General features: G+C 40.6%; 1 protein-coding gene and 1 pseudogene across 4 annotated transcripts; one reads left to right on the forward strand and one right to left on the reverse strand.

Moving 5' to 3' along the window:
- Positions 1-297: 297 nt before the first annotated feature.
- On the forward strand, positions 298-21,295 carry wrnip1 (WRN helicase interacting protein 1). Of its 4 annotated transcripts, XR_009809613.1 has the most exons (8): positions 298-921; positions 2,512-2,706; positions 5,312-5,550; positions 14,526-14,749; positions 15,565-15,720; positions 18,413-18,492; positions 18,565-18,897; positions 20,620-21,295. XR_009809613.1 is itself a non-coding variant. In XM_061920440.1 (7 exons), the coding sequence occupies exons 1-7, from the start codon at positions 301-303 to the stop codon at positions 18,832-18,834; spliced, it is 1,785 nt and encodes a 594-aa protein (XP_061776424.1). In that variant the 5' UTR covers positions 298-300; the 3' UTR covers positions 18,835-20,138. The 4 variants fall into 4 exon arrangements, 3 of the variants coding, with proteins under 3 accessions (XP_061776424.1, XP_061776425.1, XP_061776426.1); XM_061920440.1 differs by lacking the exon at positions 20,620-21,295 and having other exon boundaries at positions 18,565-20,138; XM_061920441.1 differs by lacking the exon at positions 20,620-21,295 and having other exon boundaries at positions 15,565-15,663; positions 18,565-20,138.
- Positions 20,542-22,277, reverse strand: part of LOC133568911 (proproteinase E-like) — a 7,223-nt pseudogene continuing 5,487 nt past the window's right edge.

Below are 22,277 nucleotides of genomic sequence, written 5' to 3' on the forward strand. Positions count from 1 at the left end.
AGATCCAACACTAAGGAATGGATTATTGATTTCACAAATTATAATCGCTGCCATCGCCATGGCAACCAGTTTACCCTGATATATTGCGTGACACTGAACGTTCCATTTGAAAGTAAGAAATGGTTAAACTCGAAAGAAGAAACTAACACGCTCAAATGCTAATTTATTGCATATATTTTTATTTCAGGCAAGTATTATTGACATAACGATGTAGGACAATAATTTATCATTTCTTATGTTATTTTTTATTTATTTTTTATTTTTAGAATTGTGTTTTGGTCACGTGACAAAAAGTCCGAAATGTATGCCGGAAGCAAAATGGCGAGCGACACGACAGACACGCCGCCTGACTCGGTACAGTGTCCTGTTTGTTTTAAAGACTTCAACTCTGATTCTATCAACGGTCACCTCGACGAGTGTCTGCTGAAGGGCGACATTTCCCGCTGTTTGTCGACGGACGGCGGCGGACCACCTGTAAAGAAGTTTTGTTCCGACGCACCGCCTCATCTCCCGGACTGTGGCGACCATCATACAGCGCCCTCCACCTCTTTCGGGGTATTCTCCATGTTTCACGGACACAAGCCAAAAGTGTCGCTTCAAAATGACACGAAGGCTTCTTTTACCAACACAAGCGCGAGTGGAAACAAGGGAGTTAAGCGGAGTTTGCCGGCCGAACCTGAAACTGTATGTTTGGGAACCCGCAAGAAGAATGACGTACAGACATTGAATGCAGCACAGACTTTAAACCCACGGACACTGATGACGTCAAACAAGCCACTGGCGGCGTTGCTCAGGCCAAACTCGCTGGAAGAATACTTTGGTCAAAATAAAGTTGTGGGCCAAGAGACGCTCATGCGGTTTGTGTTGGACTCTCAGGAAATACCCTCGCTCATCCTCTGGGGACCACCGGGATGCGGAAAGGTGCTCTGGTGACGTCATCGCCGTTAATAAATAACATGCAGCTGTCAGTAATTATCAAGTGCCAACAGTGCAAGATGTAGTGTTATTCTTACCTATTTAGAATTATTCTAGATCAGTGGTTCTTAACCTTGTTGGGGGCACCGAACCCCACCAATTTCATATGCTCATTCACCGAACCCTTCTTTAGTGGAAAATAAAATGTTTTTTTTTTTTTCAAATTCAAGACAAAGTTGTATGTTTTTGATAACACTTTAGTATAGGGGAACATATTCTAAGTAACAAATACTTAATTTAGAGTTATTTGGACACTAGGGGAACATATTCTAAGTAATAGAATATGTTAGTTATTTGGTTGGGTTAGGGCAGGGGTAGGGAATCTATGGCTCGCGAGCCGGATGTGGCTCTTTTGATGACTGCATCTGGCTCTCGGATAAATCTGAGCTGACATTGCTTGACACGATAAGTAATCAATAATTCCACTTGTAATCACAGTGTTAAAAATAATGTTCAAAATAAAAAACATCCTCATGCATTTTTAATCCATCCATCGGGTTTCTACCGCACCTGTTCAACAATTTGCGTTAATGGTAAGAAGTAATTTATTTATTATTGGTTAGTGTGAGGCTTGCCCTCTTCGGTGTTCTTCAGACCACCAAGCACCGACATAAGAGCCTGTTTCAGGGTTAAAATATTGTTTTATTTTTCAATAAGTCTCTAAGTTTCTTTCAGCAATTGTCTTTTTCTCTTTCGTTCTCGCTCGCGCTCTGGCTCCAGCCCCAACTCGGTCTCTCCTCCTGGCTGCTGGTTATAACAGAGCGACAGGTGATTAAATAACAAGGCCCAGGTGAGCCAGCTACGCACCTGTCGCTGATTTTGAGGCGAATCCTGGCAACACCCCGCTTCACTGCAGGCCCGCAGGCCACGCCCCCATCCACAGTTAGCTTCAGAATAACAATGTTATTACAAAGAATAAGATACCTATTGTACTCTAGAAATGTTGGTCTTACTTAAAAATGCACGTGTTTAGTTGTGTTCAGTGTTGAAAAAAATATTATATGGCTCTTACGGAAATACATTTTAAAATATTTGACTTGTTGGCTCTCTCAGCCAAAAAGGTTCCCGACCCCTGGGTTAGGGTCAGGGTTAATGGGTTAGTGTTATAATCAGGCCATGCCAAATAAGGCATTAATAAGTACTTAAGACTAGTTAAGAACCAATATGTTACTAATTTGCATGTTAATAAACTACTAAATAATGGTGAATATGTTCCCCATACTAAAGTGTTACCATGTTTTTTTTACTGGTGCACAAAATCAACCGTGCATGAACATCACCTTGTTCAAACAACAAAACTTAGACAGTGCATAAACTCACAACAAATTACACACCTGCAAATCAGTCAGCTGTTGCCGTATCTGTAATATGCCAACAGGGAGAAGTTTGTATTTACACGAAGAGTTGGGTGTGTTTTGATCTCCGCTGAACCCCTGAGGTCGACTCACCGAACCCATAGGGTTTGATCGAACCCTGGTTAAGAACCACTGTTCTCGATAATCTTGGTTGATTATTACTATTTATGCTTTATTCCAGACCACTCTGGCTCACATCATAGCCAGCACCAGTAAGAAGAAGGGCACGGCTAGGTTTGTCACGCTCTCCGCCACCAGCTCGTCCACCGCAGAAGTGCGAGAAGTCGTCAAGCAGGCTGAGAACGAACTGCGCCTGTGCAAGAGGAGGACCATCCTGTTTGTTGACGAAATTCATCGATTCAACAAATTACAGCAGGTGGAGGACTCACGCACACTTCATCATCACATTTTTTTGTTTTAATTAGGTGAACTAAAACCGTACATGTCCTGTGAACTGCAACATAACTAAACTAAAACATATTCTATCCAGCCATCCATGCGTTTGGTTTACCGTACTGCTCATCATCATTAGGGTTATATAGTTAAATAAATAAATGATAAATGGGTTGTACTTGTAAAGCGCTTTTCTACCGTCAAGGTACTCAAAGCGCTTTGACACTACTTCCACATTTACCCATTCACACACATTCACACACTGATGGAGGAGAGGGAGCTGCCATGCAAGGCGCTAACCAGCACCCGTTAGGAGCAAGGTTGAAGTGTTTGCTCAGGACACAACGGACGTGACGAGGTTGGTACTAGGTGGGGATTGAACCAGGGACTCTCAGGTTGCGCACGGCCACTGCGCCACGCCGTCCCTATGTCACAGTGAATGTCACAGTTAACCCCGTAAGACCCCACCGAAGCCTCGAGTCTTACTCGCCAGCATTAGCTTATAGCTAGAGATGGACATAACTTTGTTTTTTCCAACCATGGGAAGGAAGAAAGTCAGTCCTCAGAAGAAGTGGACAACAGTTACTGTATTAAAGAAAGAGTGTGTAGCTAGCTAACTTGGTGAAGCAGTTGGAGGGTAGCACTGTGAGTCTGCACCATACTGAAGCAGAATGAGTCGATAATGCCAGCAAAGGACGTTAAAATTATATCTCAACATTTATTCATATAAACATGGAGAGGCTGCTAGTTGGAGCCTACTCTGGACTGACCACCAGTCAATTATACGCAGATAAACAATGTTTAAGTTTCAATTGGTATGATATTCCTGCATGTGTGGGGAGTATGGAGTTTCCAGAGAAAACCCACGCACATGCAAACTTCAGAGATTCAAATTAAATTCAAACGCCTGATTCTGAGGCAACCATGCTATTATATACAAACCCCAAAACCAGTGAAGTTGGCATGTGTAAATCGTAAATAAAAACATACAATGATTTGCAAATCCTTTTCAACCTATATTCAACTGAATAGACTGCAAAGACAAGATATGTAACGTTTGAACTGTTAAACTTTGTTATTTTTTGCAAATATTTGCTAATTTGGAATTTGGTGCCTGCAACATGTTTCAAAAAAGACTGACAAAGTTAAGGAATGCTCATCAAGCACCTTTTTGGAACATCCCCACTTGTGAACAGGCTGATTGGAGACAGGCGGGTGCCATGATTGGGTATAAAAGCAGCATCGATGAAATGCTCAGTCATTCACAAAGAAGGATGAGGCGAGGGTCACCACTTTGTGAACAAATGCGTGAGCAAATTGTCAGTTTAAGAACAACATTTAGAGATTTCACCGTCCGTCTGTAATATCATCTAAAGGTTTGGAGAATCAGGAGAAATCATGGCACGTAGCATTATATGCCTGTGACCTTGGATCCCTCAGCCGGTACTACATCAGAAAGCGACATCAGTGTGTAAAGAATATCACCACTTGGTTTCAGGAACACTTCAGAAAACCATTGTCAGTAACTACAGTTTGTCGCTACAGCTGTAAGTGTAAGTAAAACTCTACTATGCGAAGCCAAAGCCATTTATCAACAACACCCAAAAACCCTGCCAGCTTTGCTGGGCCCGAGCTCATCTAAGATGGACTGATGCAAAGTGTAAAAGTGTTCTGTCGTCTGACAAGTCCACATTTCAAAGTGTTTTTGGAAACTGAGGACGTCGTGTCCTCCGGAACAAAGAGGAAAAATACCATCCGGATTGTTCGAGGCGCAAAGTTCAAAAGCCAGCATTTGTGATGGTATGGGGGTGTATTAGTGCCCAAGGCATGGGTAACTTACACATCTGTGAAGGCACCATTAATGCTGAAAGGTACATACAGGTTTTGGAGCAACATCTGTTGACATCCAAGCAACGTTATCATGAACGCCCCTGCTTATTTCAGCAAGACAATGCCAAGCCACATGTTACAACAGCGTGGCTTCATAGTAAAAGAGTGCGTGTACTAGACTGGCCTGCCTGTAGTCCAGACCTGTTTCCCATTGAAAATGTGGCACAATGTGGAGCGTAAAATACCACAATGGAGACCCTGGACTGTTGAACAACTTAAGCTGTACCTCAAGCAACAATGGGAAATAATTCCACCTGAAAAGCATTAACGAATTGGCCTCCTCAGTTCCCAAATGTTAACTGAGTGTAGTTGAAAGGAAAGGCTGTGTAACACAGTGGTAACAATGCCTCTGTGCCAACTTGTTTGCAATGTGTTGCTGCCATGAAATTCTAAGTTAATGATTTAATGAATTAAGTTTTTCTGTTCAAACATTAAATATCCTCAATTGAATATAGTTGGAAAAGGATTTGCAAACCATTGTATTCTGTTTTTATTTACGAATTACACAATGTGCCAACTTCACTGGTTTTGGGTTTTGTAGTTGGAGCCTATCCCTGGACTGACCACCTGTCAATTATACGCCTCTAGACAATCTTTTATCGATAAGTTTCCAGTTGTAACATTTTTTAATGTAAAGAATGCTCACCATCGAAATGATGTCCCCTCATAATTTGGTCACCGCTGTCATCTCCCTACAGGACACTTTCCTTCCTCACGTGGAATGCGGAACTGTCACTCTGATCGGTGCCACCACGGAGAACCCGTCCTTCCAGGTGAACTCCGCTCTGCTAAGCAGGTGCAGGGTGCTCGTTCTCGAGAAGCTCTCTGTGGAGGCAATGGGCTCAATCCTGGAGAGAGCTGTGGCCGCCCTTGGGATCCGAGTGCTGGAACAGGAACAATCCAATCCCAAACACACAGACCAAACGGATGAAAACGAGTGAGTGCTCTTCGAGGGGGGTTGGTCCTGACTAGATAACGCGGCAGAAATCTAAATTCTTTAGTTGAGCGCTCTCGTCTTCTGTTGCTGTGGCTTAGCAAGGCCTGTTTAGATCATTTGTGGGAGGAGTGAATAGAGGAGCCAGCGCAATCTCCTCTGCTCTGGTGCCTTATGATGTGTTGACAGATCAGATTTACGCACACGTAGACAGTGAGTGTGCATGGCTGCTGGCTCCACATGGAATGCGATGCTGAGCGTCAAGCAGATTTGTTGACCGTATTGTTGGCCCGGCATGGAAAGAACGAAGCAAATCACAAACTGCACATATCCATAATAAACGGTTGGACTTGCACCACACTGAAGTGGTCCCAGGCATCTGTCTAGTCCAAAGCAACCCTTAACCAACCTTAAGGTGCTGGGTCAGGTTTATTGCGTCTGTTGTGTTCTTTATCAGTAGAGTATGTACTATGTATGTGTCGATTTTTACGCTGTCGCCCAGGGGTCTCCAAACTATGGCCCAAATCCGGCCCACCGGCGTCCAATATCCGGCTCGCAGGAAGTCCCAAGTAAAAAAAAAAAAAAAAGAATTATTTAATTTTTTTTTTTACATTAATATTTTTTTAATCTGTCCTTTCTAATCCATTTTCTACCGCTTTTTACTCTCGGTATCTCCTAGCTGCTCAGGCAAATCATATTGTCTAAAAATGCATTTTACCATCGATAACGTGACATCAGCAGCAAGTGCGCACTCTTTCAGCTTTCAGTCAATACATACTGTGTGTATGTATATCATACTGTGTGTGTGTATATATATATATATATATATATATATATATATATATATATATATATATATGTATATATATTAGGGCTGGGCGATATGGCCTTCTTTTAATATCTCAATACTCTTAGGGCATGTCACGATACACGATATATATTTCAATATTTTTCCTTAGCCTCGAATTAACACTTGATGCTTATAATCACACCAGTATGATGATTCTATGTGTCTACATTAAAACATTCTTGTTCATATTGCATTAATATATTCTCATTTTTTTAACTTTCATGCAGACTGGGAAATCACAACTAAGTTAATTTACCAAAACTGTATTTATTAAACAGTTATCAAGCAGAGGCACAAACATTCATGTAATTTCAAAACAGAAAGTGCAAGATTGTCAGAGACATTTTAAAACAACCTATAAGTGCACTTTTTTGAATGTCACCAAGATGACATTTCCAAACAACACTAAATTAAAGTGTACTTTTTGTACAGAATGCCAATACAATACTTAAAAACAAATAAAGAGCACTTTTCTGCATGATGTCACACAATATATTTCAATAATTGTCAAATAAAAATGACCTGCATAGTAGGTTCCTGCGAACGTTATCTTCTACTGTTGTTGACTTTTTTTATTTTTTCATACGGTGTTGATCTGGAAATAGTTACTTCGACATTTTTTTGGTATGGCACTGGCCGGAGAGGTTGACATGCACAGTTTCAAACACTCATTCTCTAGCGGGTGAATTTTCAAATGATGCTACATTAGTAGTGCTGCTACTTTTTGTAGCAACGCTTTTGCCGCATAAATGTTAAACGTATTCCCACTTGTAGCCAAACCACTGCTGGACGATGGATCCCGTGCTGTTTTTATTGGGAATTAATTCTTCTTCCATTTGTTACCAGATTTGCACCTTCTCTCTATCGTATTACCACACGCACCTCACCGTTAGTATCACAGGTAGCGACCATGTCGCTACCTGTCCGCTCCGTGGGAGCCTGTGACGTTGCACACGTGACGTGTGTAAGAAGGGGCTTTTGTTTTAAAGGCCTTACTGAAACCCACTACTACCGACCACATAGTCTGATAGTTTATATATCAATGATGAAACATTAACATTGCAACACATGCCAATACGGCCTTATAAGTTTACTAAATTGCAATTTTAAACTTCCCGCAAAATGTCCTGTTGAAAATGTCGCGGTAGGATGACGCGTATGATGACGCGTGCGTTTGACATCACCGGTTGTAGCGGACATTTTTTTCCAGCCCAATCCAAGCTATAAGTAGTCTGCTTTAATCGCATAATTACACAGTATTCTGGACATCTGTGTTGCTGAATATTTTGCTATTTGTTCAATTAATAATGGAGAAGTCAAAGTAGAAAGATGGAGGTGGGAAGCGATGTATTGCAGCTACCTTTAGCAACACAAACACAGCCGGTGTTTCCTTGTTTAAAATTCCCGAAGGTGAAGCTTTACTATGGTACAGAGCGGTCAAGCGAACATGGTTCCCGACCACTCGTCAACCGGCAGGTTTCGGTGAGAAAATTGTGGTAATAAGTCGGCTCTTACCGTAGTTATGAGCGGAACTTGCGCCCTCCTGCAGCTGCGTGGCTTCCCTCAGAGACACTGGCGGTCACTACACCCGTGGCCACACCCCTCCAACTTTCAGGTACCATATAATCTCACTAAAACCCTAGTAACACAATAAGCAGATAATGGATTTTCCAGAATTATCCTAGTAAATGTGTCTGATAACATCTGAATCGCTCCCACTGCCCTCGCCTTTTTTCTTTTTTTAACTTTTTTTTTTTTTTTCTAGACCTTCACTCACTATCCTCATCCAGGAATCTTTCATCCTCGCTCAAATTAATGGGGAAATTGTCGCTTTCTCGGTCCGAATCGCTCTAGTTGCTGATGGCTATAACTGTAAACAATGTGAGGATGTGAGGAGCTCTACAACCAGTGACGTCACGAACACATTGTCTGCTACTTCCGGTACAGGCAAGGCTTTTTTATTAGCGACCAAAAGTTTCGAACTTTGTCGTCGATGTTCTCTACTAAATCCTTTCAGCAAAAATATGGCAATATCGCGAAATTATCAAGCATGACACATAGAATGGACCTGCTATCCCCGTTTAAATAAGAAAATCTCATTTCAGTAGGCCTTTAAGTCTCTGTGAGTAGGAGAGACAAGAAAGAGGGGGAAAAGCATGCAGTGTAATGCCTGCAGCTAAAAGCAACTGTGTGAGAATGTATATTCGAATATCACGATATAGTCATTTTCTATATTGCACAGCGACAAACCCGCGATATATCGAGTATATCGATATATCGCCCAGCCCTAATATATATTTATTTATTTATTGTCGGGATGGCCCGGCCAAATTGCTTTAAGCCAATGCGGCCCCCGAGTCAAAAACTTCGGGGACCCCTGCCGTAGACTATGCCAGATAACCGATACAGATCATTTGTGTCTCTCAAGACCAATACCAATATTTTTTTTTTATTAGATTTAACTGTAATGTATATACCGTACACATATATATTAACTGGGCTTCACGGTGGTAGAGGGGTTCGTGCGTCTGCCTCACAATATAAAGGTCCTTAGTAGTCATGGGTTCAATCCCGGGCTCGGGATCTTTCTGTGTGGAGTTTGCATGTCCTCCCCGTGAATGTGTGGGTTCCCTCCGGGTAATCCCACTTCCAAAGACATGCACCTGGGGATAGGTTGATTGGCAACACTAAATTGGCCCTAGTGTGTGAATCTGAGTGTGAATTTTGTCTGTCTATCTGTGTTGGCCCTGCGATCAGGTGGCGACTTGCCCAGGGTGTATGCCGCCTTCCGCCCGATTGTAGCTGAGATATCAATCAATCAATCAATCAATGTTTACTTATATAGCCCTAAATCACTAGTGTCTCAAAGGGCTGCACAAACCACCACGACATCCTCGGTAGGCCCACATAAGGGCAAGGAAAACTCACACCCAGTGGGACATCGGTGACAATAATGATCCAGTGGGACGTCTGTGACAATAATGATTATGAGAACCTTAGAGAGGAGGAAAGCAATGGATGTCGAGCGGGTCTAACATGATACTGTGAAAGTTCAATCCACAATGGATCCAACATAGTCGCGAGAGTCCAGTCCAAAGCGGGTCCAACTCAGCAGCGAGAGTCCCGTTCACAGCGGAGCCAGCAGGAAACCATCCCAAGCGGAGGCGGATCAGCAGCGCAGAGATGTCGAGGCGGATCAGCAGCGCAGAGATGTCCCCAGCCGATACACAGGCAAGCAGTACATGGCCACCGGATCGGACCGGACCCCCTCCACAGGGGAGAGTGGGACATAGAAGAAAAAGAAAAGAAACAGCAGATCAACTGGTCTAAAAAGAGATAGGCACCAGCGACCCCAAAGGAAATAAGCGGTAGATAATGGATGGATGGATGGATATATATTAACTGTAGTTCTTTACAGCTGGCTTTGGGACAGCTTTTTTAGCAGCGCAGGCATCTTTTTAGGCCTTCAATACACAGGCGCAGCAACACTGGCTTTTTAGATGGCTGGAAGGTATAATGTGTTGAAGTTCGAATTTTTTTTTCTTGCCTCCTTGTGGAATGTTTTTACAGAAGATTTAGTTAGAGGTGGGCGATATGGCTAAAAACTGTATCATGAAATACTTTTTTATATTGGTCGATATCTTTACTGATTGAAATTTTATATGTCCCATGAAAAATATGGACCAGGAGAAAAATATATAAAAATATTATGTATTATTATTGTTAATAATAATATTAAAATAGTATTATTTCAAATGTAACCGTCCTCTGACTATAATCCCATCACCTATCCAAGAAGAAAAGAAAAGGACATGTCAACACAGCCGTGGAAAACACTCAAACAAAAAATGTAAACACAATTTTATAATCACAATTAACACTTAACCATAACCTCCTATAATTAAGTTGCAAAAGTAAAACATGCCTAATAAAGTGTAACAAAATAATATAACGTGTAATAATGTAAGCATAGAGAAACCTGAGAACAAATTTTTTGCAGGTTTATTATACAACATTTCATTGAACACATTTTTCTAAACATCAATTACATGTCTATTTCGACATATATTGATATTGTTTTATCGGCCCAGCCTCACATTTGGTGCCAATAGCATGCAAATTGGCTTCTTCTTAAACAGTGAAGATGTCCCACAACATCTATGCCATGTTTGTTTGTTTACAGCAGTGCTTTTTATTGTTTGTCACGGTTACCCCTTCCTAGGAAGAAGAAATCATTTTGCGCCTCATCAATTCTCCACTGTGACTATAAATTGTATCATTTCTCGATAAAATTGTTATAAGTACACCTTTGCATAACATTGTATCACTGATGTAAAGCATGTGAAATGTCAGCAAAAACTAAAAATCAGCATTTTTAAACATGAATTTTTGCATCAAAATATCACTTCCGCGTTTTTGTCTACTTATTAAAATAAGATCTGAACAAGAATTGTCAGTTGCTCGCCTCAGCCGCAGGTATGCACTCTTCTTCTTGCCGAAACGCTGCACTGAATTGCTGGACAGGGAGACACTCGAGGTGCCGAAACAAGCTCACTCGTGAGCATAGTTAGCTTCATCTAGCTAGTTAGCTTGTTGTTGCCTACGTTCGCTCTCCTAGCTATAATTTTGTTGGCTTTCTACTTTGTCACTTATCATATTTGGATGATTACAATCCACACATGGTTAGTTCCTAAGTAGTTGTAGTTCTAGAGCATGGCTATTCAAATACATAGTAAAGAGGGCTGCAGTTTCAAGAGCCCAAGGGCTCAGTGGCTGGACTTCAAAATGTGGATATTTCGTCAGAAAATGCCTCTGCAGGTTATATTCCTTTGAGACAGCGTTTCTTTAATTACAAAGTAAACACATTGGACACACTGCACTGTCAATAAATGTATTATTCTGCCCTCGCCAGTCGTTTCCAGGGTGTGCAGCTAGACAGATAGTTAACAGCATGAAGACACAGAAGCTCAAAAAGTTTTTTTGAGGATTGATGGTCCTTCCGAAGTATTTTTCTTCCTTAGTTTTATTTCTTTACACTTCTTCCTTCATTTAAGTTTATAAGACCTTAAAATATAAATATAAATAAACATTACAAAAGTATAACATCCATTTTGTATTTTAAAGAATGTCCATTTTGTAATTTACACAAATAAAATAGATGGTTTAGTGTTAATAAATTCACAAAATAAACTGCAGATGTTTACGTGAATAGAAATTACCCAACATTGACAAACCAAACATTTCATCCAATGAATGTGACTCATCACAATTAAACCTAAGGAGACGCGTTATCGCTTAAAAGGACCTAACAAAAATGTGTGACCAAATTTAGCGCTATGTGTATTAAACGCGCTTTGATTGCCAGAGTTACTTTCAGACAAAAGACAACACAACCTCAAATATAAAACACATCACAGAGTCAGCCATTTCAATAAAAAACAAATTAATGATCTAAAACAAACTGCTTGTCTGGAACAGTGTCCGCCACTTAACAACTCTGACAGAAAACAATGACTCGATCATTTGTTTGGGGCAGAACATTCATACTTTATGGTTCAGTAGTTGCTAAAAGTCCAATTTTCGCAATTTATTTCATTTTTTTTTTTCAGGGTTTAATGAAGTCTTCTTCTACTCACCCCACTTGCTGCTTTATTGTGACACATATGCCACGTTGTTTCCCCTGTGGGGTTGCAGGAGCACTGCAAATATGACCAACCCTAGTTGAAATGGTTTTATCAAGCCTGTTTGGTTGATGTTCGGCTGGCGAAATGAAAAACTTTGGCAAACCGCATGAGGCCCTGGGGCCCACAGTTGAATAGGCCTGTTCTAGAGCATTTATTAGTAGCTCGCGAGAAGGTGTATTTTTGACGTGAAGGATGTAAACAGAGGTCACAACACCGGAAGCATATTGCTCGAGAGTATAAAGTTTCCAAATGGGAAACATTTTCTGAGTACTTTGCATTCATGTTATAGATTAAAATTTTCAATGATAATGTTAGTAAATTACGTACAGGGTTTCCCACACATTCATTTATTTGTGGCGGCCCGCCACGAAAGAATTACGGCCGCCACAAATAAAGGAAAAAACATATATATATATATATATATATATATATATATATATATATCTATATATATATATATTATTATTTTATTTTTTTTCTTCGGCTTTTCACTCGCTCGACCGCTCATAAAAGCAATGGGACTCCGTCTGTGAATGGAGCTTGTAGTTACATATTATATAAATATGTAAATATTATATAAATATGTATATAAATATGTACATAAAGTGTTGTAATTATATTCCGTGCATATAGAAGTCGTCCTTTTTTTCTTGAAAGGTGCTCACATGCCTGAACATGAAAGAAAAACTTACAACAAAGAATAACTTTAACATGTTTTGTTTTTTTTGGAAGTGGGAGGAAGCCGGAGTACCCGGAGGGAACCCATGCATTCACGGGGAGAACATGCAAACTCCACACAGAAAGATCCCGAGCCTGGATTTGAACCCAGGACTGCAGGAACTTCGTATTGTAGGTTAATTGGCAACACTAAATTGGCCCTAGTGTGTGAATGTGAGTGTGAATGTTGTCTGTCTATCTATGTTGGCCCTGCGATGAGGTGGCGACTTGTCCAGGGTGTACCCTGCCTTCCGCCCGATTGTAGCTGAGATAGGCGCCAGCGCCCCCCGCAACCCCGAAAGGGAATAAGCGGTAGAAAATGGATGGATGGATGGATGGATGTTTTGTTTTATCTGTAACAGAAAAGATTTGAAGTGCATCTAACAGGGTATCCGCGGATCCTTAAAAAGTCTTAAAAAGTGTTAAATTCATGTATCTAAAATTAAGGCCTTAAAAAGTATTATATTTATTAGAAATCCCTAAAATGGTCTTGAATTCAGTACTCAATGGTCTTAAATTGTCGGGCCAGTTTTTTTTTGTTTTTTTGGGGGGCACGTCTTTGATTAAAAGTTACGACACGTCTTTGAGTAAAAGTGAGTGATTTCAGCTCACTCATTTTTTTTTTGTATCTTTTCAAGAGATACAAAGAAAAAATGAGTGAGCCGAAAAAAAGAGAGGCAGAACTCGTGAATGAGAACAGCCAGCTGAGGCTCAACTGAGGCTCATTTGAGGGTGTGTTCAGTGTTTTGTTGTTGATGTTATAATACTGTTTTGCACTATTATTGACCAAATGTAATTTATCCTTACCCTCACCTCGGTTATTATGTTTTTACTGGTGTTGGTGTTGGTTTGTTTGTTTTGGATGTCAAAGTTTTTGGATCTCTCAAGATTTTTGATAAGCTGTTTGGCAGAGTGGTGCTTATCAGTTTGTTTATTAATAAACATACAAAAAGTAAATTAGACTGATTGTCATTGAGGTTGTAGTACAGTGGGATCCCCAACCATCGCTTATATTTATAGATTTTTTATTATTTTTTTCGGTCTTAAATTTCATTCAAGGTGGCATTAAAAAGGTCTTAAAAAGTCTTAAATTTGACTTGCTGAAACCTGCAGATACCCTGATATAAATTTTCTGAAATAAAAATAAATAAATACTTATTTCAACTCTAAACATTTTTTAATCTACTTGAACCATTTGATACTGAAAAATAAAATTACACAGACTCAATAAATAAATAAAAATATTTAAATTGATGATAAACATTGGTGACATCAGATTTACTCATATTAGCTCGATAAATATCTTTCCGATATTTATCGTGCACCCCTACAATAGACAAGGCATTTTAGTAAATGAGCCTGCAGTGGTTTTCCAATCATGTTATGGAAACATATTATCATTCCATTAGGAGCTCCTGATTTCTCGTAATGTGATTAAAATGTCTCCAAAGTGTCGACTTTTAATTCCAATGGTTGGACTATAGTACACAGAAAACGCAAGCACAGGAGTTCTGTATCGTCAACAAGTTAGATGCTTGCACTAAAACAGAGTGGCATCCTCCGGGGGATTTGTTTTTAATGACAGTGGGAGATTAGGAGGATAAGATAAGTCTTTGGCTCCGACATCAGAGATCTTTTTCGCCTGGGGTATTTTTAAACAGAGCTATTTGCCTAGGACACCTTCACCCACAGTAACTATTAAATATGATTTATCGATTTGTTTTCAGGCCAAAGGTTTTCATCGAACAAAAAGCTCTGGACACTATCGCTTACCTTTGTGACGGTGATGCGCGAGCAGGGCTCAACAGTCTGCAGCTGGCCCTTCAGGCTCAGGGCGGCTGGAACCGAGCGAGTCCTCTCGGACAAAACGATTCCCCGAAGGAAATAGTTGTGAAGGAGAAACACGTCAAGGAGGGCCTCCAGAGGTCTCATGTTCTCTACGACAAAGCCGGTAAGCTGCTCTTCTCATTGCTTACCAAAGCAAATCATCTCATCGCTTGATATTTGAGGCGCAAATACAGTGTTGGCTATATTTAGCAAAGCACCCGACACATTTTAATATGTATAGAAACACATTTTGTTCCAGGCAAAACTGGATACATATTACAACTCGGGTTCTCTTCAGTGGTAATCATTCGGAGTATGAGTAACATAAAGAAAAAATACTGAAGAAATGCAGCCTTATTTTGAAATCCATCCATTATCTACTGCTTGTCCGTTTTGTGGTCGCGGGGGTGTGCTGGAGCCTATCTCAGCTGCATTTGGGCGGAAGGCGGCTACACCCTGGACAAGTCGCCACCTCATCACAGCATTTTGAAATCCATCTTCTATAATAAAAATAAGTCGTTGATAGTTTCTTGTCATGACCATCTCTACAGAAGACTCACCGAGTCTGCCTACACTAGAAAGGCAGTCTCCCAAATTGTCCCATTACATAACATTCAGCTGTCCCCAAACAAGGAGATTTATTGGTGCCCGTTTTACGCAGTGATGAAAAGCACTTACCATAGTTGATGAATGGCTCATATTAAAACTTACACTTCTGTATGGCTTGGTCTCATCACATCAGCATTAGCTGTGTTGGAAGCTGTTAGAGCTAAAAAAACATTTTATTTAGTTAATTTTTTCAGATGATTGTTCATATGAAGTGTGTGTGTGTGTGTGTGTGTGTGTGTGTGTGTGTATGTGTGTGTGTGTGTGTGTGTGTGTGTGTGTGTGTGTGTGTGCGCGCGTGTGTGTGTGTGTGTGTGTGTGAGAAACTTAAAGGCGAGGAGCATTACAACTGCATCTCAGCTTTGCATAAGTCCATGAGAGGCTCCCATGAAAACGCCGCCCTCTACTGGCTGGGGCGTATGCTGGAAGGTGGTGAGGATCCACTCTATGTGGCTCGCAGACTGGTCAGCTTTGCCAGCGAAGACGTGGGTAGGAAAGACAATTTAAAAAAGGAACTGCAGTTTTTGGGGGAAATTTTTTCTATCGTTCAAACTCATCCTGAGAGCCAAGAACACATGGTTTTTTTTTTTAAGATTCTATATGATCAAATACACTTCCAAGATGCAACTAATGGAAGTCACCGTTGTAGCCTTAAAAACCTTCCAATGTTTTACAAACCCCGTTTCCATATGAGTTGGGAAATTGTGTTAGATGTAAATATAAGCGGAATACAATGATTTGCAAATCTTTTTCAACCCGTATTCAATTGAATGCACTACAAAGACAAGATATTTGATGTTTAAACTCAAACTTTTTTTTTTTTGCAAATTAAAATTAACTTAAAATTACATTGCTGCAACACGTGCCAAAGTAGTTGGGAAAGGGCATGTTCACCACTGTGTTACATCACATTTTCTTTTAACAACACTCAATAAACGTTTGGGAACTGAGGAAACTAATTGTTGAAGCTTTGAAAGTGGAATTCTTTCCCATTCTTATTTTATGTAGAACTTCAGTCGTCCAACAGTCCGGGGTCTCCACTGTCGTATTTTACGCTTCATAGTGCGCCACACATTTTCGATGGGAGACAGGTCTGGACTGCAGGCGGGCCAGGAAAGTACCCGTACTCTTTTTTTTTTTACGAAGCCACGCTGTTGTAACACATGCTGAATGTGGCTTGACATTGTCTTGCTGAAATAAGCATGGCGCTTAAATGGCAGCAAATGCTGTTCCAAAACCTGTATGTACCTTTCAGCATTATTGGTGCCTTCAGTTACCCATGCCTTGGGCATTAATGCACCCCTATACCATCACAGATACTGAGTTTTGAATTTTGCGTCGATAACAGTAGAATAGGACTGTCTGGATGGTTCGCTTCCCCTTTGGTCCGGATGACACGATGTCGAATATTTCCAAAGCAAATTTGAAATGTGGATTCGTCAGACCACAAAACACTTTTCCCCTTTGCATCAGTCCATCTTAGATGATCTTGGGCCCAGAGAAGCCAGCGGCGTTTCTGGATGTTGTTGATGTAGAGACGAACTGAGTGACAGTGGCTTTCTGAAGTGTACCTGAGCCCATGTGGTGATATCCTTTAGAGATTGATGTCGGTTTTTGATACAGTGCCGTCTGAGGGATCAAGGTCACGGTCATTCAATGTTGTTTTCCGGCCATGTCGCTTACGTGGAGTGATTTTTCCAGATTCTCTGAACCTTTTGATGATATTTCGGACCGTAGATGTTGAAATCCCTAAAGTTCTTGCAATTGCACTTTGAGAAACGTTGTTCTTAAACTGTTTGACTATTTGCTCACGCAGTTGTGGACAATGGGGTGTACCTTGCCCCATCCTTTCTTGTGAAAGACTGAGCATTTTTTGGGAAGCTGTTTTTATACCCAATCATGGCACCCACCTGTTCCCAATTACCCTGCACACCTGTGGGATGTTTCAAATAAGTGTTTGATGAGCATTCCTCAACTTTATCAGTATTTATTGCCACCTTTCCCAACTTTTTTGTCTTGTGTTGCTGGCATCAAATTCTAAAGTTAATGATTATTTGCAAAAAAAAAATGTTTATCAGTTTGAACATCAAATATGTTGTCTTTGTAGCATATTCAACTGAAAATGGGTTGAAAAGGATTTTGAAATCATTGTATTCCGTTTACATTTACATCTAACACAATTTCCCAACTCATATGGAAACGGGGTTTGTATATATACACTACAAGTCTATATATAATGTAGTAACAGACAAGTTGATGTACAAAAATACAGTGTCATTTTAAGCAGTACGGGAACGTATTTCTTCAGTTCATTTATTTCCGTTTCCGACTTCGGCAAAAAAAGTTTGTGTTTTTAAACATGGCAGACTTGATAACAAACAACAAACATGATTATTTTGGACAAAAGCAGAATCACAACCTTTATATTTTTTAACCTGAATATACGGAAGATGAACTTGGTTATAGAAGCGAGCACGAAGGAAGGGTGAAATGTTAGAGCAGACGGATGCTGAGAGAGGGAGGTCCACATGACTCGACAGTGTAAATGGTGACCTAGGCAAGCTATGCCGACATAAATGGCATACTTACCCAAAATAAACTTAAAAAAAACAAACGGACAATTGAGTCATTCACATTATAATATCGATCATGATACACGCTGCACACCATGATCATTACAACTACAGTAAATATGCTGTCTGGCTAGCTGTTTACCAACAAAACATGACATGTGAGCTAATACTTTACAGATACTGTAATATGATCATATTTTTCAGTCAGTACAGATTGGTGTTTTATCGCATGGTGTTGTGCAATACAAACTCAAAAGCCATTGAGCTGTTGTCACAGTAGCCCGCCATTACCGTAGCATGCCGTTGCTATGCTAGAAAGAGTTCCTCCGTGTTCACTCTTACGATAACAATGTCGCTACAGTTAGGTTATTATACATGTTATGGAACGTAAATTAAGTATTTCTAAAGTGATTCCGAGGCAGAATGTATTGATCCCATTAGCTCCAATGCTAGTCACATAGAACGAGATGATTATTACAAATAAGAATGAAAAAAAAAAACCTTTTGTCTTCATAAGGATTGGTAATGATAGCCAAATTTTTTTTTAAAAGTGCAGTTCGCCTTTACATTTTTTTTTTTGCCTTCTCACGTGCTGTTGTCGCCTCTAGGTATGGCGGATCCCCTTGCTCTTCCTCAAGCTGTATCTACCTTTCAGGCCTGTCATTTCCTTGGGATGCCTCAGTGTGAGGTACTGAAAGTTGGCAGCAAATTAAACAATATATGTATATTTTTTATTCATTGTTCTATTACTGCTCCACAGGTCAATCTTGCTCAGTGCGTGGTCTACCTTTCACGAGCACCCAAATCCATGGAGGTCCACATGGCCTACAATAACGTAAAGGCTTGTCTGAGGAACCACAAAGGCCCCATGCCTCCCGTCCCGCTTCACCTGCGCAACGCGTCCTCCCGCCTCATGAAGCAGCTGGGCTATGGCAAAGGTTACACATACGATTCCAATGTGGAGCAGGAATTCTTGCCCGAAGAGCTCCGGGGGATCAATTTCTTCACCCGGACAAACTCATCGCTGTGACTACCATAGGAGATTAGGAAGGGACATGTGAGCGGAATGATTGAAAGTCACTCACCCAGTAAGGTAAAGCAAGACTTAACATGAATATCCAAGTTAAAGGGGAACTGCACTTTTTTGGAATTTTGCCTATCACTCACAATATCTATGTAAGACAAGCACGCATGATCTATTCCACATGTAAATCGCTCTACAAAACATTAAAAACCTCAGTTTTATATACATGCTGTAAGTATATATTTAATGTAGTAACATGCACATTCATAATAACATGTAATAAGTATGTATTTTGGTCATTTTAAGCATTATGACAGCGCATTGATTTCACAGACGCATCACAACATTCTCTTTTCCTTTCAAATAAAATCCTATTACTAATCATGGCAGACTTCATAAGAGGCAACGACAACTACTTTGGGACAAATGATGAGTCAGAACGTTAAAAGCTGAACAAGAAATACAAACTTCAAAGATAACAAAACAATCACTTACTCTATAATGTCTGCTCTCAAGATTTGTTTTTCCCATTTAGAAAATGAATATAGCATGTATGTACTTAAAAAAAAGGTGTGTGCAAACAAGAGTCTCTTTGTGTCTCCCAGGCTAATCAAAGTTGATCAATGCCCACAGCCTTCCACTATACGAGTGAGAGGAATGAAGTATGATTTAGTATAAACTTTTATCAACTCAGAGGCGATGCAGCAGCTCACAGGCATAGTATGTCATCAGCTCCAGTAGCTCGTTACCTGTCTGTGATGAAGGTGCCGCAAAAAGTAGTTCCTCTGAGTTAGTTCCTGTAAAAACAATATCCAGGTCACAACATGTAAATGGATTATTGTTGGCGTTTTTTTAGAGAGATTTATGGGCGAAATAGATGACTCCCATTAGCTATGTTGTTAGCCGTGTAGTATGAGCCGAATATTATAAATTAGAATACATACAAAATAGAAAAACGTGTCACATAGTGATTGTGAATGATAGGGAAAATTTCAAAGAAAGTGCAGTTCTGTAAGACATCTTCAACTTATACCCGTCTTTAGTTTATTAGTCCTAATATTGATTGCCATCCATCCATTTTTCTACCGCTTGTCCCTTTTTGGGGTCGCGGGGGGTTCTGGAGCCTATCTCAGGTGATCGTTTGGATTTAAATGCCCAGTCTTGTGTAATATCTATCAAACACATAAACTGCAACTTGATTGCAATGTATCTTTTCGGTCAAATATTCACTACTGTACAGTTTTGTGACACATAGCCATGTGGATTTTTCTTCAAATTGTAAGTTTATAAATAAATACATATTGACTGATTTAATGTCTCTACTTTTCCAAGACCTTACAACAAAATAATTGGATTCAATACAAGAACCATACGAAAAGTATTCCTTTCTAAAGAAATGCTTGACATATGGATATTCATTTCACAATGTTTATTGTGGTTGCAGTTTGCAGTGGTGTAGTATGTCTTTCATATTGTGCCCAATATATGTATCACTATGATCCAGTTCAGTGATTCACCAATACAAGACCACCACGTTACATACTGTAAGCGATCTTTAGAAGATAATTATTATAGGCGGAATTCGAATGGAGATTTGAAGAATTGCTATACATAATGTTGTGTCCAGTAAGTAGAAGAATACAACAAAAACTAAATGAATATTCTGAAGAGTGTTTTATTAATTAAGTAGGAAAACCAGTCCATTTTGGGCCATCATCTATAAAGACGTAAAAAAAGAGAGAAAGCATAAACATTTTGTATTATTGTTTTTCTTTTTTTTTTAACTGTAAGATATTCAGGGTTCTGACCTGCGTGATCCAAGGGATGAAGGAATCCACCCGGGTGAAGACTGTGGGCTTGCGAGGAGTGTTACAGCCTTGTCCATCTACAAAACTGGTCACCCCTTGGACGTACCATTTGCCATCTTTGCCTTTACAGTTAAGAGGGCCTCCTGAGTCGCCCTCCAAATATGTCAGACATTCCTGCACCGCCATCTTTTTTTCTTTAATACTAAAAAACTCCTCTTACATGGCAGGCTGACTTGCTGTCTCCTCCTGCACACACCATGGCCGTTTTGGCCGAACCTCCCCACCAGTCGCTCTGACTACAGATGCTGTTGCCCACCACCGGGAGAAGAGCTTGCTGTATTCTAGAAGCCTGGGGCCCACAGGCTTAAGGCAGGAAACACAAATTAGGAAGATCATTTTAGAGAGTCTTTAAATATTGGTGTGGGCAAGCTCACAGTAGAGGCGACCCCAGCCTGTGACATAGCAGGACTGGTTGTGGGCTAAGGTATCTCCCTGCTTCAGTAAGCATGCCAGCTGAAGCTTGTCATTAATGACGGCACTCTGCTCCAGCTTAAGTAAAGTAATGTCGTTCCTATGACAGCAAAAATTAACCTGAAAACTGCTGTTTTACAGTAATCCAGATGTGGTCATTAAAAGCGGTGACAACGCTACCCGCAAAACACACAGTTTTCATTCCATTTTGGGTGAATGATCATTTTCTCCACACGAATTGACTGTTCAGGTACCTTGTCTGAGTTCATGTCATGCTCGGCCAGAACCACTCTGAATGTGTGGAACCTGCAACAATCACCGCTGGTTAATGCTGAGGACTTTATTGTGTAAATGTCTCAAAAAAGGGCTCACGTGATGCAGTGTGCAGCAGTCAAGACCCAGTTTGGAGCAATCATGGTTCCTCCACAGGTCGGGTAGAATGACTCCAAAGAAACCTGCTATGGCCAGCTGTACGGACGAGCCTCGACCCCGTCGACCACGCGGCCATTGTGGGGCTGGTAGCTGGGGACCCCGCAGCTGGACACTGCACACAGATGATCAAAGGTCAGATTTAAAACATTTTTAAGGAATACAATATTTAAAACTCACCAGTGGTGACAACCAAGAGGACAAGTGCCAGTTCCATCCATCCATCCATCCATTTTCTACCGCTTATTCCCTTTTGGGGTCGCGGGGGGCGCTGGCGCCTATCTCAGCTACAATCGGGCGGAAGGCGGGGTACACCCTGGACAAGTCGCCACCTCATGTTTTCATAAAGCCTCAAAACAGGCTTACTGTATGCACAGCTATTTATAGCAACCACAGCGGGGGAGTTTGCTGCCTTTAACCAGGTGCAACAAAAACAATCTGTATCTTCCAACAGCGACTTGTTCCAGGTCTTCATACGGTCATTACTGAACTATTTAGTCAATTCAGCATCAAACCCTTAGTTGATAATACACATAGCACATATCTCATGTGCTACAGATGTTCTCAGGGCATTCAATCGATCGTTTAAACCAAACAGTTCAATTGCAATTAGTTGAATGCCCTGAGATTACAATGACCTGGATGAATGAGAACGTTCATAGATACGCACTAATGATCTCCACCAGGTGGCGCTGACATCTCCCTCAAACTGACTTTTGTAGGGTTACTGGTTAAAGTTTT

This window comes from Nerophis ophidion, linkage group LG14, assembly GCF_033978795.1.
Source record: "Nerophis ophidion isolate RoL-2023_Sa linkage group LG14, RoL_Noph_v1.0, whole genome shotgun sequence".
NCBI classification, from domain to species: domain Eukaryota; kingdom Metazoa; phylum Chordata; class Actinopteri; order Syngnathiformes; family Syngnathidae; genus Nerophis; species Nerophis ophidion.